At 42.7% G+C, this 18,368-nt stretch overlaps 1 protein-coding gene and 1 non-coding gene across 3 annotated transcripts; both read right to left on the bottom strand.

Moving 5' to 3' along the window:
- Positions 1-468: 468 nt before the first annotated feature.
- On the bottom strand, positions 469-17,339 carry LOC132954514 (transportin-2-like). Of its 2 annotated transcripts, XM_061027082.1 has the most exons (26): positions 17,236-17,339; positions 14,995-15,094; positions 14,476-14,551; positions 13,641-13,790; positions 13,282-13,388; positions 12,605-12,738; positions 11,656-11,737; positions 11,417-11,539; positions 11,021-11,139; positions 10,751-10,811; positions 10,415-10,586; positions 10,165-10,317; positions 9,077-9,302; positions 8,711-8,882; positions 8,334-8,420; positions 8,037-8,144; positions 7,794-7,952; positions 7,621-7,708; positions 6,987-7,085; positions 6,244-6,279; positions 5,746-5,841; positions 5,425-5,500; positions 5,109-5,208; positions 4,703-4,777; positions 4,143-4,290; positions 469-3,899 (listed from the first exon to the last, which is right to left on the bottom strand). In XM_061027082.1, exons 2-25 carry the CDS (start codon positions 15,091-15,093, stop codon positions 4,183-4,185), a joined length of 2,706 nt encoding a protein of 901 aa, XP_060883065.1. In that variant the 5' UTR covers position 15,094; positions 17,236-17,339; the 3' UTR covers positions 469-3,899; positions 4,143-4,182. The 2 variants fall into 2 exon arrangements, with proteins under 2 accessions (XP_060883065.1, XP_060883066.1); XM_061027083.1 differs by lacking the exon at positions 6,244-6,279.
- Positions 15,200-15,271, bottom strand: LOC132954766 (small nucleolar RNA SNORD41). Its single transcript, XR_009665855.1, has one exon. It is a non-coding gene; the product is annotated as a small nucleolar RNA SNORD41 (small nucleolar RNA).
- Positions 17,340-18,368: the final 1,029 nt, after the last annotated feature.

Raw genomic sequence — 18,368 nt, 5'->3', positions numbered from 1 at the left:
TGAGCTGGGATTAAAAAAGTGTCTGACATGAAGATTAAGGACTAAATATTAAGTATAAGTTCTATAAAATGAATGTAAGAGTCCTGACTTCTATATTTGATTTCTGATTCACCATCAAACAAAAAGTTAATTTAAGTGTTAAAACCAAAAGACCATAAACGACTCCATTATAAGAACAGCTCATATTTCTGTTGATCACTCAGACTGTTTGCTCTTTTTAATTTGATCATGATGGGACTGAGAGTGGGCGGAGTCAGTCAGAAACACATTTTACATTCATGATGATCATTAATGATCGTAGTTTCAAAATGTTACACATCCTGTTTTGTTGAAATTTTGATCCTAATAAAAAATAGTCAATAACCCTGAGATATCCTTAGTGTTTATCAAATACAGACAGACACACACAGAAATTGTATCGTCTAGTTTAACTAAGAGGGGTGATAAAAAAAACAGTTGACTCAGTGCTTAATAGAAAAGAAAATTTATTTACCCCTATTCACAAAAATTAAATAAAAAGGGATACATCGGATAACTTCCCACCTGCACCACATGTTGCGCAAAAAGGAACTACATCATATTCACTTTCCAGCCGTGACATCAGATCGAAACAAAGTCATGAATTAAGTTTCCACATCTTTCCCCGAGGTTTGCACCGAGCACCTACTCCTCGTCGTCTTCAGTCCAACCACATCTTTTCAGTTTGACAATATCAAATGGTCCGCTATAAAACAACGAAAACAAAATCATTCTTTAAAGAAAAAGAATAAAAAAAGGAAAATAAAACTTTTAAAGTCCAAAAGAAAAATTTGTGCAACAGAGCACAAAAAAATTAAAACAAATAAAAATAAAAAAAAAAATAAAATAAAAAAGAACTTTCACATGAGCATCAATTTGTTAAAAAATAAACCTGTGGACATCTTTGTGTTTGAATCCCGTTTACCTTAGTGTGTATCACAACATTGACGAGTGAGCGCGTCGGCAGCTGCTGCTCCAAACACACATACACTGTCAGCCTGTTAGAGGGCGGCCATGTTGGATTCCCATACCTGCCTGCCAGTTAACCCTGGAGAAGATGCCATATGTACGTTTAAAAACTTGAGCGAGGAACCAACGCGAGTTCTACCAAAGAAACATCATCGGGTTGGTTCAGAGCCGATGTCCGAGTGTGAGGACGACATTCAAATCAAATCTTATTCATGAATCACCTCAGAGAATAACACTTTCAGTATGCGGTATAAAGTCTCAATTTAACGGGAGTAGAAGTTATTTGATGAGGATAAAGTCGTAAAGTTACAAGAATGACGTCGTCATTTAAAAAAAGAAAAGTCATACTTTAAGTCTATGGTGGCTGACGGAGCGGACGCTTTTTTTCCCGTGATGAAGAGTTCATTTGTTGAAATTAACAACAGCACGAGAAAACCAGCGTTACCCTGAAGAGGTAACCCAATAAATACGAGCTGAAAACAACCTAAATGTTCAGGTTATCACAGGAAAACACAGTTAAATAAAATCTAATCGCTGCATGTCTGCTCTGGGCTTCCATAGTTAGCGTCATGCTAATTTAACAGGAATATCAGTGTAGCATCCCACCATAAAGAGATCAAGTATCTAGTTCTTTGAGACTTTTACTAAAGTATAACTTCATAGGATGATCCACATTCCTGCTTTGAGCGCAGGCAACCGGATTCTCCTCGGAGAGCGACCTCAAAAGAATCGACGAGCTAACAAGAGCCGATAATTACTTTGTTCTGATTCAGTCAAGACTTTGATTCTTGTATTATTAAAACTCTCACACTGACCGCTCCCTGAAGACTTTATTCTCCTAATCTCATTTGTCTTGAATGGCGCCCTCAAGGTCCATTGTGACCTACGCTCTTACATTGACTTGTTTAAACCCTGTGCTAACTGGCAGGCAAATGTTGACGCTCCCTTCAGGCCTCGTGAACTCAGGCGCGACTCAAACTCCTCCCTGAAAGTTGCTTTATTGTCGGGCTGGTGCACACCTTTACAGCAAACGCCACACACAGACGCTTCCTTAACAACCGTCCACTGTGGACTCAAAGAGAACGACCACCACTCTCTCGACCGGGGTCGGACAAATAGGAGTCGGTGTATCCCCCCCAGGCAAATCCTACACAGTATCAACGGGCAAAAAAGAGAGATGGCGGCAACAATCACGAGTTCGATCAGAAGCTGGAGGAGAAACTTATTGGTCCAGCTGAGAGTTGCGTCGCACATCCACAAAGCTCTTGAAGCGGCCTCTCCGAGCGGGCCGGTTACAAAACGACTAAGAAAAAAAAAAAGGAGCCACACTGAGAAGCATGCAATGGTTCATGACACTGGAGGAAAAAACCTGGATGGCTCGATGGACAAAAAAGATCGTGCGGGCGATGAACACAAACAGATGTGGATTTACAGGTGCACAGGGACATGGATGCAAAATAGTGTAATAAGGACGTCTCCCTTCCTCTTTAGGAGCTACATTATAAAAAGGATGTGAAGAGTCTTACCCTAGTCACTTTAGCTCAACATTATCATCATTACGCTTACTTTAGCAAGCCTTTAACAGTCCTAAAATCACTTATCAAAAAAAAAAAAAAAACCTATGTATCAAGATCAGTATATTATTACTGTACGTCTTACAGTTCTAAATTTCTTACAAAAAAAGTGCATTATCAGTAAGAACCAATTCATTCTTGGTGATGTCTTAACGCTCTCATTACGTCTGGTTTGTAAATACTCTAAAAACAAAGCAGCAGCAGCAGCAAAAAGGATTCTCAACTTGCCTACAGTATTTCAACTCTTCTGAACCGTCAGACTCCTGGTGTTAAATCTACCTGCACATGTTCTCCTCGTGCACACACACATATAGAAATCCTCTGTAAAGCTATATCGATTAGACAAAATGTATCAACGGGAGGACAAAAGAACCAAGCAGCCGACGGCTTAAATTATGGCGGCCTCCCTTCCCCCCCATAAACTGACGACACGTCGTGTAATATATCAGGTGAGGAAATAAAGACAGAAGTTCACTCTAACATGCGTCACTGATGAGGTGAAAATATGACATGCATTAACTGGAAACTGCGGTGGTGACACCTTAAGAGGACAGACCTACTGCATCTGTTTTTTTTTGCTTCAAAAGAAGGCGGGGAAAAAAAGAAGAGACCTTAAAATAAATCGAGAGGAATTAAACAACCAAGGGAAGAGGGAGGAAATCAAATTCAGCTGAATGTACATGTGAAAAGAGAAAAAAAAAAAAGACCCATGTTTTTGCACAACACAGTTTATGCAATTTTGCGGTAAAAGGTGCAAAAGGATTGTGCACATGTCCTGCATTGTTTCATAGTAAAAGCATGTTTAGCCTCTGGCACAAGCCTGTTTTAAACACATCCACGTGTGTGTGTGAGTCATTCTACTGACTGCGTGCGTTTTGGTGTTTGGGGGACTGTGGCACCATTATGCTGGTTCAGATAATCCCTGTTTATGTACCTATCTGACCCCCTCCCCCCGCCCGCCCCTCCCAGCCGTTACCTATCTTAACAGAATAATCAAATCGAGGAGGGGGACAGGTCCAAGAAGCCCGCCCCGGGTTTTTGTACTCGCCTACCTAGGATCCCTGCGGTGCTGTTGGCGAAAGTCACTTTTGAGCGTGTTGGATTTTAGTGAGGTGTTTAATCCGAGAGGTATATGTATATCCCCAGTTTACCCTCCCACACCCACCACCCTCCTCCCACCCTCCCTCAGAGAGACACACACGGCGCGCAGGGGAAGGGGGGGAAAGGGAGCCGTCCGCCGAGAGAAGGATCAAGACCAGTCACATCCCTCCAGCTCTCGTTTCTCCCCACGATCTGGGCAGTGCAATGAGTTCCCCAGTTACCCTCCCCTATAAGAACCTGAGGAAACACAAGCAGAGGAACAGGAAGAGGGCATTAGCATCACGTTAGGGGAGGAAGAGGTGAAAGCAGAGCTGATGTGGGCGGTCGAAGGCTCTCCAGTGAAGCAGTTAGTGATTCAGGATCAGAAATCAGAAACAAAATGTATCATCGTGAATCAATGAGCTGGGTGTGTCATCACTTCCAGAAGTGAGACGAGCTGGTATGTTTGAGGCACTGTGTGTGTGTGTGTGTGTATCTTACCTAACAGGTCTGTGTCCTGTGTGGACCAGGGGGTATCTGGTTAGACGCCGTAGCAGGCAGACAGACGCTCTTTCAAAAGAGGAGGAAACTGCTCCGAGAACTGCTGCCAGTTCTCCTCGCCGACCTGATCCTTAAAGCCATGCAGGATCTTTGGGAGGGGAAAATAACGACACAGGAAACAAGTTTGAAAAAACTAAAATCCTGCAACACATTAGATTACAACATCGAGGATTTAAGAGGGAGGTCGGCTTTAACCAAGGAATAAAACACATTAAGAAGGTGTTACATTCTGGCCTTAGTATTTCTCTTTACTGAGCTCAGCAGACTAAACAAACTGTTTATTTAATTCTTCAGACTTCTGTGTTAAGGTTTTCTAACCGCCTGATTAAAAGCCAAAGTCCAAAATAAAAAGCTCCACCCACAGTCTCAGACTCTAAAAAAGATCCGCATCGTGAAATCAGATTTCGAATGTCTGATGAGAGATCATCACAGAATGTGGCGAGCGTAAGAAAGAGACATTTTAATGATGACATCTTCAAGTCTTGCGATGAGGCACTCACCTTATAAAACATGTCTCTCAGGTCGTCCTTAGGGTTGACCCAGGAGGCCACGGCGTCACAGAAGAAAATAAAGTCCTGGATGGAAAAAAAAAAAATGTAAATAAGTGATCTGCGTTTTACAAACTGATGGTACATTCAGAGCTCTGGTTATTTAGGCTTACAAATATGAAGACATGATCCACAGGGAAATGGCAACAAAAACAAGGAGCACTACACAGCTGGAAATTCTTAATTTTAATTGGTATTGTAATTTTTTTAATTATTGAAATATGAACTGACAACTCCATCTGTGTGTCCTGTAGCTTCTTTGCTAATGGCAGTCTTTAGACTTCAAAGAAAATACTTTAAATGTGCTGCACAGTGAGGCAGAGCTCCTCCATCTTTAACAGCTCTGAAATGAGCTCACCTGCACCACTCCTGCAGGATTCACCCCGATCATCACACAGATTCCTCTGAAGGCCGAGTCCTTCTCCTCGTTGTCTCGGATATTCCTCAACGATGTGCACCTGAGGAGACAAAAGGTGTCCAGTATTTATTTACAAGCTCAGTCATGCAGGTCTTTTAAATTAATTTTCTGTCATTTCCTTTCCGTCCTCTAATCCAGAACTGGATTTTCTTTCCTCTTTACTGCTAATTCCTCCATAAAATCAGAAGCAAAAGGTCTTATATAAGCTCAGTTATTCATGACTAACAGACGCAGTGTGTTTGTGAATCATACTCACCATGGTCTGATGAACTGCTGCAGCTGTGGGGCCACTTCCTGAGGGCAGACATATCCCAGTCTACCAATCGTAATGGCTGCACACGAGAGACAGAAGTCACAATTAACCTCAGCTGCCTAATGTGACCAAACATGGGTTTTTCAATATTTCAAGCTCATGCATTCGTTCTGCACGTGTCATATTTTCAGAAAAACAGACATCAGACCACATGAAGGAAGCTAAAAGAGGAAGCTAAATGTTTTCATCTTTACTCTGATTTTGAAGTTTCAGCTCCTAACCCTGTCCTTAGCGTGACCTGTATGTCGAGGGCGGAGATCGTACCTGTGTTTTCCAGCAGAGTTTTGGGCGTGTTGGGTCTGTTAATGATCTCCACCAGGTGTGGCAGAACCATCCCCACATACGGCTGCATCTCTGCACCTACACACACACACAGGAGAGAGTAAGAACATCAAGCGAGGAAACATCACTGTGACCTCTGACCCCGAAGGCCACTCAGTTTAATCTAGTCAGAGGAGAACAGGAATAGAGGAGTTATCATTTATACCTCAAGTCAGCTCTGATATTAAAGCTATTTGAGACGGTATATAAAATCCACTTTCAATACAACATGGGACAAAAATAAACTTTAAGAAACCCCTTAGTAAACATGAACAGAAAGAATACTGCTACAATCATTATTTTAAAATAACATCTACATACGTCAGGACAATTCTTCTTTTAGCTGCAAGTTTAAAAAAAACGAGGCACATGTCAACGTCCCTTAAAGAGAAATTTAATCAGACTCGGAGATGACCGCTCTGCTCGGGTCTCTAAACTCACCAGGACACTCCCCTGTCTGCTGCTTGACACTTGTGCCTGCAAAAATCACAGAGTGGATCACTGGGCTGACTGGATCACTCACACTGGCTTGCTGGACATGCAGGTGTGCACAAAAAAAACACACTAACTTAGTTCACCTTTGGGGACATTTCTGGCGCACTTGGGGACAAAACATCCCTCATTAACTGGTCTTCTCATTGAAATGTGTCCACAAAAGTAGGCTGAGCCAGAAACGCACACACAGGCATGCATGGTGAGGAGGGTTTTGGGATATGCTATTCTATGGCTGAAGTGTTAAGACACACAAAGAAACACACTGCACGACCCACACTCACAATCAGGCGAAGTTTGCCAAACCAAACTCTCTGAAAAAAGAATCCTCCATGTCTACAACTCTAAACAGCAGCACAGGCAGACCGGTTTGTGATTCCTATCCTGAAGGGTTTTCACATTTTTTTGCAACCTTTCATTATCAGATATCTCAGAACAACTCAGTAAGAGGAACCTCTGAGGAATGAAGCACGGTGCTGTGACCTGTTGTGTAATGATCGGTCCGCTCCGAGTGTGTGTGCTCAATTGATAAATCTGGATCAGAAAATATAGGAACAAAATGTATCATCTTGTGTCAATGAGCTGGGTGTTTCATCATATCCAGATACATACGACCCACCTTTGAGCCAAGTAAAGAAAAAAAAGAAAAAACACTGAAGAACCATCAACACTAGAGTGACCCGCTTTCTTACCCATTTGCATGGAGATCTCTCCGATGGCCCAGGTGGCGTTGTTACACACTGAGATGAACTCCGGGTTCAGATTGAGCCCCAGGATGGGCATGAACTCAGCTGGAGGAAAGAGACACGCAACAAGACAAACACAGTGAGGTCTAAATACTTGAATAATTCTTTAGTATCAACTGAATGTTAACCCTCATGCATCACTATGGACATTTTTGTCCACTTGGTCAAATTTGACCTCTTCTACCTCATCTGAACATCATTTTGTCTGTGTTAGTGCATATGGCACCATTTTTTCTAAGAAAGACTCTCGACAATTTTTGGAATGAACATTTTAATAGATCAATAGAACACTGTGAAACATGTTTACTACCCTCTTACGTCACTAAGGACAAACATGTACATTTACAAAAAACTGCTATAAAAATAGAACAGATTGATTTTTTCCCCCTACTTAATTTTTAGGAATTTAATCCTTTAAATGCCAGTTTGATTACTGGTGAGGGTGAAAGTCCCACATTACAACACATCACACCATCAATGAGGCTGCACAGACTGCTGTGTTCTCTGATAGGTAGATGATGGAGGACGGGTGACGTTATTCCATCTATCTGCGGCAGAGTCACACAGAGGAAACACTCACCAATGCAGGGCTTCACGTGGAGGAAACAGGCCTTTGTTAGATCACCGAGCAGAGCGAAGGAGCTTTGCCTCACTTCAGGCATCGTATCCTGCAACACAAACCGCACACTTCAGAGACGAGCTCATTCATGTTTGGTTACATCTCACATTGAAGCGATCGACCTCTTCTCATACCTGCATGCACTGGAAGAGCAGAGTCATGATGTTGGAACGAGCCACGAGCTGCTCCACGTGAGCCCCCAAACCCTCAGCGAGGCCGCTCAGCAGATCCAAGGCCACGATCATGAAGTCCTTGTCAGGAGCTTCGTACTGGTCTGGATGCTGGTTGTACATCTAAAACAGACAAGATAGACGGGTTTCAAAGCCTCTTTGATTTTTATTCATCATTTTGTTATTTGTATGTGGGTGTGTCCTCACCATGGCCTGAGCTAATGTCTTCTGGACCAGTGTGACACAGCGCTGATACACCGGCTCACAGTAAGGCAGGAAGCCACTCTGCAGGGCGGTGGCTACTGACGAGAGACACTGAAAGAGATTAACTTCATATGAGAACAAGTGCAACATTGATACCCGAACGAACGCCCAATAACTAGCAGAACAGCTTTTAAATACTCTGATTACTCCCTTTGAGTCATTGAAGATTTGACATAAAACAAGTTCTTTGTGCACAATTAAATACAGACTTCATTTATCACAGCACGATTCTCTTCTCACCTCTAGTAGAGGGAAGAGATCCTTGTCCTCGTCCTTCAGCTCATTCCACTTTGCGATTAGAGGAGGCATCAACTTCTGAATGTACTCCTGAAACCAGATCAAATGTATCGTTTTAAAACACACTGGGTTGTTTTTGTTGATTTGCAAGAGTCACATGATGAAGGCGCTCCAGTGAAGCACTTTTTGTGATTCTGGATCAGAGATTATAGGAACAAAATGTATCATTGTGTATCAATGAGCTGGGTGTGTCATCATTTCCAGAACTGAGATGAGGTGTTGTGTTTGAGGCACTGAGACGTCCACATATGCATCCGTCTGCTCATGCAACATTAGCATTATATTTTAGAGTGAAGTGTCTGAATGTCACCGTCACTTACCGGCTGATTGAGGTGGTGACCCACTGAGTCCGCCAGAGTTCCTATGGCGTCGTAGAGGATGAGCAGATTCTTGTGCTGATACTTCCCAAAAGCAAACACCAGAGTGTCCAGGATGAAGCTCAGGTAGGGCACCAGCTCCGTGCACGCCTCCTCCTCCAGAGTGGCAAACGCACTAAGAGACACATGAAGGACTCATTAATGTTCATGTACTGTTTCTCCATCGTAGTACTGACTGTTATAATAATAACAGGATGTGGATCAGAAATAATAGGAACAAAATGTATCATTGTGAATCAATGAGCTGGGTGTGTCATCATTTCCACTAACAAAAGAGAAGGGGGGGGGGGGGGGGGGGGCGCTGCTCACCTGCAGGCTGCCTCCTGCACCCTCTTGTTGCCGTCCAGGATGCGTTTAAGGAGCTCTGTCATGAGGGGCTTGAGGTAGGAGTCGGGGGGTTGGGAGACCACCCAGTGTGCGTAGCGACTCAGGGTCCAGCAGGCGATGGAGCGCACCAGAGCCTTTTTGTCACACAGACACTGGATGAGGTGAGGAATGAGTTCTGGCAGGTAGGGCACCATGCCCTGCATGCAGCCTATGGGAGGAAGGAGGGCGGAAAAATTAGCCTTTTTTTTAAATTTAATGCTTCTTGCATTTATTTAAACATCGACTGCACAACAATAGTTCAATGTTGAAAATGTCATTCTTGGTATTCTGTCATCTGTGTCTCTGTTCAGCTTTTGTTCAGGTCAGTGTGTTTGTCTTTGATTCTCTCAGAGCTCATCGTGTCTTAAATGATGTTGTTTTGCAAAGGGGAGAAAAGCCCATTTAAATTTCAGCTACGTATCTCCTATAATGTGTGATTAGATCTAGACTTGCAGCATTAATTATTTAAATAAAGAGCTTTCTAGTGATGGGTTCACATCCTTGTTTATGAGTATTAAGAATTAGTTCACCAGGTGGGATCAGAGTCTGACTGCACCTTTCAAACTGGGGTCTGGGTTAGCTGCAGGAGACATGAACAGACTGCAGATCTGGATCAGAAACAATAGGAACTTAAGGTATCATTGTAAATCAATGAGCTGGGTGTTTCATCATGTCCAGGTGCAGGATCAGACTCCAACAACAACAAAGCTGCAGTTTCTCCAAATGTAGACTTGAAGGCTGAAGACCTGAACCCTCATGGCCTAAAGGAACGTCACCTGGGCCAGATATATAGAACATACTTCGACAACACTTAAGTGGTTACATGCAGTCGTGGGTGTGGATTTTTTGGTCTTCAGGCACTTAAGGAACTGACTGCCTGATATTACCGTCCTTTTTAATGCTTCCTAGACTCCCCTGGTAATGTCTTGATTAACCTCAGAACACAGTCAACTACAGGTCGTACTCTGCAGGAGAGCTCTTAAGAAAAGGCTGACCAATAACACATCCCAATGATTTGGTCTGAGTCTTACCCTCAGCTATGGCTCCCAACACCAGGATGCCAGACTCCTTGATGACCCAGTCAGGGTGGAAGAGCAGGCCTTTGAGGAGCGGCAGGAGGTGGGGCAGCAGCTCGTCTCGGAACACATTGGCCAGCACGTCCAGCGCTGCAGCTGAACACTTTCCTGAAAAGATAGAGAGAGACGCCAAGTTAGCATCATGCTGATAATCTGTGGACTTTGTGTTCTGCTGAATTCCTAAAAAAAAAAAAAAAACACTTACGCAGATTCCAGTCGGACAGAGTGTCGTCATCATCGTCGTCGTCGTCATCATCGTCGTCACCCTCCTCGCCCTCCCCTCCTTCGTGCTGCAGGGTGACAGTGCGTGACTTGTGGAAACGGGGCTTGATGTCCTGATCGCTGTCAGGCACGGCCTCATCCTCCTCCACATCGCCCTGGATGGATGCAAGCACGTTTTAAATTAACACAGGGCATGTAACGGCACACTTCAAAATGAGATGTTATCAACAGAACAGTTCAAGAGAGCGAGAGAGAGAAAGAGAGAGAGAGAGGGCGAGAGCGACGGAGAGAGCGAAAGCGAGCGAGAGAGAGAGTTTACCTTTAATAAAATGATGTCGATCTCTGAATACTTCATCCCGTTCACCAGGATGGGTATCAGTCTGTGTAAACGGGAAGGACAAGTTAATAAACTGATTAATTAACTCATGTCCTTCTGAACGATCAAATCAGAACACACTCATGAACACATCCAGATCTGGATCAGAAACAATAGGAACTTAAGGTATCATTGTAAATCAATGAGCTGGGTGTTTCATCATGTCCAGGTGCAGGATCAGAGTACAAAAAGAGCACGAAGTGTTTCACTCACTGCACCAGATGTCCCGACAGCATCTCCTTGCAGATGGGTTGCTCCGCTAGAGTCAGCCAGAACTCGCAGGCCTCCAGAGCCACGTTCTCGTCGGGGTCCTGGGTTCTCTGCAGCATGTACTACAGCAACAGAGACGAGAGTGAGACTGAGGAGTGTAGGCAGAGATAAGTGAGGGCTGAGAGGAAAATATCAACGGATGTGTAAAAAGACGAGCACAGAGCTGGATCAGAAACAATAGGAACATATAGGTATCATCGTGAATCAATGAGCTGGGTGTTTCATCATGTCCAGGTTGAACATAGAGGTCAGGTTAACTCTGAGCGGAGTGAAATATGAACGAGGTCTTTAATGCTTCCTCACATCTATTTACTGACTGAGTGCTCGTCCGACTCTTACCTGGATGATGCTGTGCATGTGGGGGATGAGGCGGTCGATGCGGACCTCCAGTAACATGACCAGAGCGCGACACACGTTCTTCCGCACCTCAGAGTCCTCGTCTGCTGCCAGCGCAAACAAGCTCTGCAGGGAGACGGGGAGAAAATGCAGGAATGGTTAAGGAAAAGTAGGATAAAAGAAAAGCTAAGAAAGGAGGGCTGACAAGGCAGAATGAAATAAGCAATGTTATGACAGCTCACCTCTATGAAGGTGTCGATGTTGTCCATCAGGGCCTGGGCTCTGCCGATGATAAACTGGTTCACACAGGCTATGGCGTGAGACCTGAAGGGACACACACACGCCAATGAAACGTGTTTACAGTAAAAAAACAATAATAATAAAATCAAATGCAACAGTTTCTTAGTTTAACAGAATGAAGTACTCAGTCTGTATACATCACACCTTTTTGTGCAAAAAGTAAAATTCACTTTCAGTATTTCTGCAGAAAATTGTCGAGACTATAAAGTAAAAAATATCTTGGAAAAAACACTAGCACAGTTGTTCACGAGAAGAAATTAGTTCCCCAGGTGGGATCAGAGTCTGACTGCACCTTTCAAACTGGGGTCTAGGTTAGCTGCAGAATGATTGAAGGAGACGTGAACAGATCGCAGATCTGGATCAGAAACAATAGGAACTTAAGGTATCATTGTAAATCAATGAGCTGGGTGTTTCATCATGTCCAGGTGCAGGATCAGACTCCAACAACAACAAAGCTGCAGTTTCTCCAACTGTAGACTTGAAGGCTGAAGACCTGAACCCTCATGGCCTAAAGGAACGTCACCTGGGCCAGATATATAGAACATACTTTGACAACACTTAAGTGGTTACATGCAGTCTTGGGTGTGGACGCTTTATTTTCTTTTACTGTCTTCAGGCACTTAAGGAACCGACTGCCTGATATTACCGTCCTTTTTAATGCTTCCTAGACTCCCCTGGTAATGTCTTGATTAACCTCAGAACACAATCAACTACAGGTCGTACACTGCAGGAGAGCTCTTAAGAAAAGGCTGACCAATAACACATCCCAATGAATTGTGTTCACTGCCATAATATCTGTCAGCCGGTTTGAATACAAAGAGTGTTGTGATGCATGCTGTCAGGACGCTGACAACAGATAACAACCAGAAAGAGACCCTCCCTCTCCTCTACCTGATCTTGGGGCTGCAGTGCTTGAAGAACTGAAGGAATTTGGGTATCATGATGTTGAGCGGTCTGTTGAGAGCGTCGCTGTCCAGCAGCTCGGACGAGTCCTCGCAGATCTTCTGCAGTGCTCCAAACGAGCCCTGAGACACGGACATACACAGAGAGGCTGTCAAATCAAAAAAACGCAAACGCACAGAGACACAGAGGAGAGAACGAGACTGCATCAGAAACTTCTGAGGCGCCGACTCACAGCACTGAGCAGATTTAATTTTTCAGGTGACTTGCAAATCATTTTAGTCCTCCTACAATGGATTTCTTTACGTCTTTAACACAGATTCAACTTCTAAAAGCTTCATGGGTTTTTCCCTTGTTGTGTCAGAGTAGACCTCTGCTTATCAGTGTTTGCACATTTATTATTATTATTGACGTCTCCTTCACTCTGTTAACTCATTTAAATAAGCAGGGTGTGACAAATCAAACATTTACATTATGTTGCCCGAGGTGATTCTCTGCAAGGCTACAAGCCCACATTTAACCAGAGCAGAGATCTAACCAGCCCGGACTAACAAGTAAAGGAGGTTTTTGTGTGAGAATGTTTAGGGCGTCTAAGAACTCTGCCACTCTACTTTTGACAGCTTCAGAATAACTCAAAGGGAAAAGGGCAGATCAGGTTCAGTGCAGACCTCGCAGGTGTTGTAGTCCTCCGAGTTGAGCAGGTTGCAGAGCTGAGGCAGCAGCTCGGGCCATGTCTGCAGCTCTCCTTTAGAGGCGATGGTCGTGATCAGGATGCCTGAAAGCAGAAGACGTGAAGAGAACAGACTTCAAGAAGTGATGCATGGATGTGAGCGGGAGCAGTTTCCTCTGCAGCAGCTCTGGATCAGACAGTATGAATACAAAAACCTTCACAGACACTCAGGTGGTTTTTATGCTTTAATCATCTCCAGAGGGTTAGAGGAGGGAAAGCTGGGAAGCGGAAGCTCCCAAAAAACAAAATTTCATGATGTGGAACTTCAACAAAACCCCGACAAATACACAAACTCACCAATTGTAGCCCGGATGAGTGGCGAGGGGTCTCCGATGTTGTTGAGGCATTCCTGCTTGATGAAGTCGGCAACAGTTGGGGGGAAATTCTGGTAGTGAGCTTTAACATTGTTCTTCAGTATCAGACCGCTCAGAGAGCGAGTCGGCTCGTCTGAGAGGAGGAAATAGAAGAGGGACCAAAAAAGAGAAACGGTCAGTATTTAGAACAGGTTCATAAATCCTGTGAAGAAAACACAGCACAGATTATACAAATAAAAGTTTGGTTGTCAAAATGTGTAATATTTCGATACTACATTCTACATTATCTTAATGAGCAATAGTATCTAAAATCTTTAAGACTACAGATCTAATAACTACATAATTTAACCCTCAGCCACCCGACAGAGCAGTGGAGGATCCCTATAGTCACGGCTCACTTCCTGAGTCCTTATGTTGTCTAATAAAGATGCAAAGAATTACATTAATTGCTCTTCCAAACAGACAGGAAACAGACAGTTAACAGTGGAGAAGACTCAGTTTAAGGTGCACAAACACATTAGCAGCATGTTCTGAAGTTTGCCTACAGTATTTGGGACACTGTGTGTAGTCTGTACTCTAGTTCATAGGGGTTTTGTTTTACACATTTCCTGAGAGCCAGTATAAATGCACCGCACAAATAACCTGCCTGGATACTGCTGAGTTCAAATACCAACAGAAAAGTCAGACACATGGCAGTGCTCCTTTTTCTTAACAGCACAACAAAGACTTTGTGCTTTTACTCTGCATAACAGATCACGATCATTCACTCTGCACCACCTCCTAAATAAGTACCAAAACAACAACATTTGGTTACTCACCTTCAGTTTTGAGTCGTGTGAGGACAAAGATGAGATAGTTGTTGAAGTCGGGGAACTGGTTGAGTTGTTCAAGTTTCTAGCACAGCAGTTAAGGAAAACTTCCCTTTAGAGCAGTTTGAATGAAGGGTCTCACTTTTAATTGGACTTCTAATCAAGGTAAGGAGTTTGGTCAAAAAATTATTTTAGTAGTTTATTAAAAACACATCAACATATAAAGGTCAGCAATCACCGTGCGTTTAAGTGCGATGTATTCTCTGAGGGGAAAATGAGCTGGTCCAGCTGTGCAGCCGACTCAACTGTCAGATATCGGCGCTCACTGCCAGCACATGAACCTGCTCTCATCAAACAACTACTGAGAATCTTTAAATCATGAAAACATCTTCTAGATATCACGTCATTACTATCAATAAATTAGCATTATACGCCCTTCATATCCCTTTGCACTGGGGACAACTGTCAAACCCTGCATGTAGTAAAATATCATAAAACTAGCTTTATTGCACCGTTGTAATAGGATACTTGTTGGACAGCTCTCTGTGTGACTGTGTTGGGCGACTGAGAGTCTTTGAGCAGCTGGAGGACCTGCTGGAGTCCCTGCTCATCTGGCTGCCACTCCATCCTGCAAAACACACGCAAACAAAAATGTTTCCACATTAATTTCTGCTGCTATTCTAGACATCCGAGTAGGAGTAGAAAACGGGAGATCACGGAAAGCTTGTGGTATTTGGATCAGACAGTATGAATACAAACACCATCAGCGGAAGTCAGATGTTTGAGCATTATGCATCACCTCCAAAGTCCACATGCTTATGAGTATGATAGGACCAGATTTATATACACAGCATGAAGCTTCCACTCAAGTCCTCAGGGCTATTGAATATGAATGAATGAATATTCTTGATGTAAATCATTATTTTGGCTCATCTTCAGAAATATTTATAGCATCAGATTATAGCAGCGTAGTGCATTTAATCTTACCGTCATGGGGCTTTATACACAAAAGGTTATTTATATCTTTGGTAGATTCATGCGGACGAGCGCCCAAAAACACAACAACTCGAGAGCTAAAGTAACAAGGTTAGAATCAATTTGTGCTTTAAATGTTATAAAGTAAAGAACAATCTTACATTCTAGAAAGTTAAGTAGGACTATGGCTGGAAAAGTAAACAATTGACAGTATAGATGCAAACTAGAGGAAGTCAGATGTTTCAAATGCATTCATTTATAAGTATTTCCTTGAGTAAATTATTTTAAGTAACCTAAACCTGTGCAGAAACTTGTTGTAGTGTCAATTTGCTATGAACAACCCATGAATCAAATGGTCGAGTAAGACTGTGAAAAAGCCATTCGGTGCATGTAGGAAGTTGATTGCGCACATGGTGAAACTTGAACGCGGCATGGGCCCTCTGGAGCCTGGTGGTCCAGGTGAGGGGGCAACACAAAGTAACAAAGCAGCGGCTGCTCTTCGGATATCACAACCCTGCGGCCTAAAACTATAATTTGGGAACCGGCTGGTGACACGAAAATGGGGACATTAGACAACATGACCAGCTAAAATCTCTGTGACCCGGCTTAACCGCTCCAAGTTAATCCTCCCCCTACCCCCACGCCACCCGGTCCGACTGTCTAATGCTGCGTTCATGTGCTCCTCGGAGGGTACCGTTTTCTCAGCTCAGAAGTTATTATTCCGACTTCGACCTTTTACGTCTTAATATGGAAACAACATGGACCCTTATGTGTTATATTGTATTGCTCTTATCTAATCTGGGTCATCAGCTATCGGTTTCGGTCTATTAGCGCATTACAAATTACATTTAGGCCAGAAAATACGTGAATTAACATACTTTAAAAAACAATTCTGTGCAGCATGTTTGAGCTTCATCTGACGTCGAATCCATCCACTCCCGAGTTAGTGTAGTAATATTTGTCTGACTTTTTAAGGTGTTGTCCCGCCTTAAGGGAGTTGGACACTAAGTTCTCCGATTTTTTCGGACGCCACGTGAACGCGGGGTAAATTAAAGAAATGCGTGATGTCTCGGTGAATCTCATTTCAAACATTTAAACGTGCTTTAACGTAAATCACGTCGAGATTAACCTGAAGGGTTAGATTCGGCTGATGTTAGCCAAGGTGGAAATAAAAAAGTTGTGAGGAAACAGAATCGCTTTGTGGCTAGCAGGGCCGCCTATTGAAGCAGTCTGCGCGATTAAACTACTTACATTTGACCTCATTTGGTTAATTAATTATTATTATTGTTATTATTGTTAATGATATATATGTAACTGATTACACACCTGTTGAGATGCCTCCTTTAAACTCGGTAAACTTTAAGCAAACGTTTCCTAAAGTTGCCCTTCTTGTTGAGGCCTTGTCGACAGGGCTGAGTGGTCACAATGTGCCCGGCTTTAAAAAATAACCATTTATCACCATCTAAAACACGAAACAGCCATTTATCAACGCATCCTTTCACAAAAAGACTAAAATCTTAATGTCATACTAGGCATTGCGGTTATCAACATTGACTGTGGCTGTCCATAATGGTCAAAAACTTGGTGAGCACGTTTTGCGAGCTAAGCGTTAGCCGCTAAGCCAACATACTGTTTGACTGACGATGCTAACGCTGCTAGCAGGGCTGATGCTAACTAACGGACGCTGGTTTTCACGTTAACTTCACCGGATCACCTTACCCGATGAGGTTTTCTTATCGATGTTAAATCTCTATAATGTTCGTTTAAGTACAAGAGACTCGACACTATACGTACAATATTGCCTTGAAAGTTGAATTATCGGTACTAGGCCGCTCTTCTCCCGTGCTTCGTAGCGGTTCCTCTTGTTCAAATGAGCACGCCGACTGAAATTGACCTATGGCGGCTTCCGTTCTCTACACATTTCGGTAACTTCGCGAGATTACAGGACCGCCCTAGTTATTTTGAGCCACATTTCCCGAGAATTAGGTAAATCTCTAATCCCAAAATAACATTTGCATGCCAATTTAAAAACATTAAAACAAATCAATGCAGACAAAGTAATGAATACATAAAAAAAAAAAAACAGAAATACGGCGTTTTAAAATGTAACTTAAAGAGCATATTAGTATAGATGTATGTAGTAATGTAACTGGTGTCTTCAACCTGCAATATGCTCTTCAATTAGGTCTTAAGTGTAGTGTTGCCAGAAGAAGTTTGCATTCTCTTAATTTTTCCCCAAATGTATTTTAAAGGGTCCCGTCCAGCAGAGGATAAACAGCCTCTGTTATAAACAGTGACATGTAAGACTCCTTTCATATTTAGTTGACCCAATAAATGGGCCTTCTGTATTTGCACATTGACACTCAACTTGTGCTGCTTGACTTAAGTGAGTAGGGATTTTTATGAAATTAGAATAAACCACATAAAAGGAGCAGATTTTATTATTGTAAATGGCCAACAGACTATAGGCTGAGACAGATACATAAGCAGTGTTGGTGGAGAGGCGTTACAAAGCAATGCAAAAGTCTACTTTTTGTAACTATTTGCACGACACAAGTTATCAGTTATTTATTTACAATTTCAAGTAATAATCTTACTTTGAAATGTATTTCCTGTTCCTGTCGGTAAACTAATATTAAAGTATCCTTAACAGCTTTAGCTATTTGCAACATGTTTCACTTGAAACCAAAATAAATCCCAAAATATATTATTTTGCACTTTAATTGGCAGAATTAATCTGAGACCCATCAGTTCAAATGCTTGCCTGTATAAAGAATTTATGGTATTTACTGCAATGAATTCATACTTTGGGATGTGTTTATTGCAAATGCTTATTTTGTAACGATGAAGTTCTGTTTTTTTTTCGCAGCCTTAATTAAAATGTGTTGATTCGACAAATTCAGGGCTCAACATTAACTTGACAGGTT

This window comes from Labrus mixtus, chromosome 20 (genome assembly GCF_963584025.1).
Source record: "Labrus mixtus chromosome 20, fLabMix1.1, whole genome shotgun sequence".
Classification (NCBI taxonomy): Eukaryota; Metazoa; Chordata; class Actinopteri; order Labriformes; family Labridae; genus Labrus; species Labrus mixtus.
The sequence above is the reverse complement of the archived record's forward strand: the minus strand, read 5'-3'. Positions and strand labels throughout refer to the sequence as shown.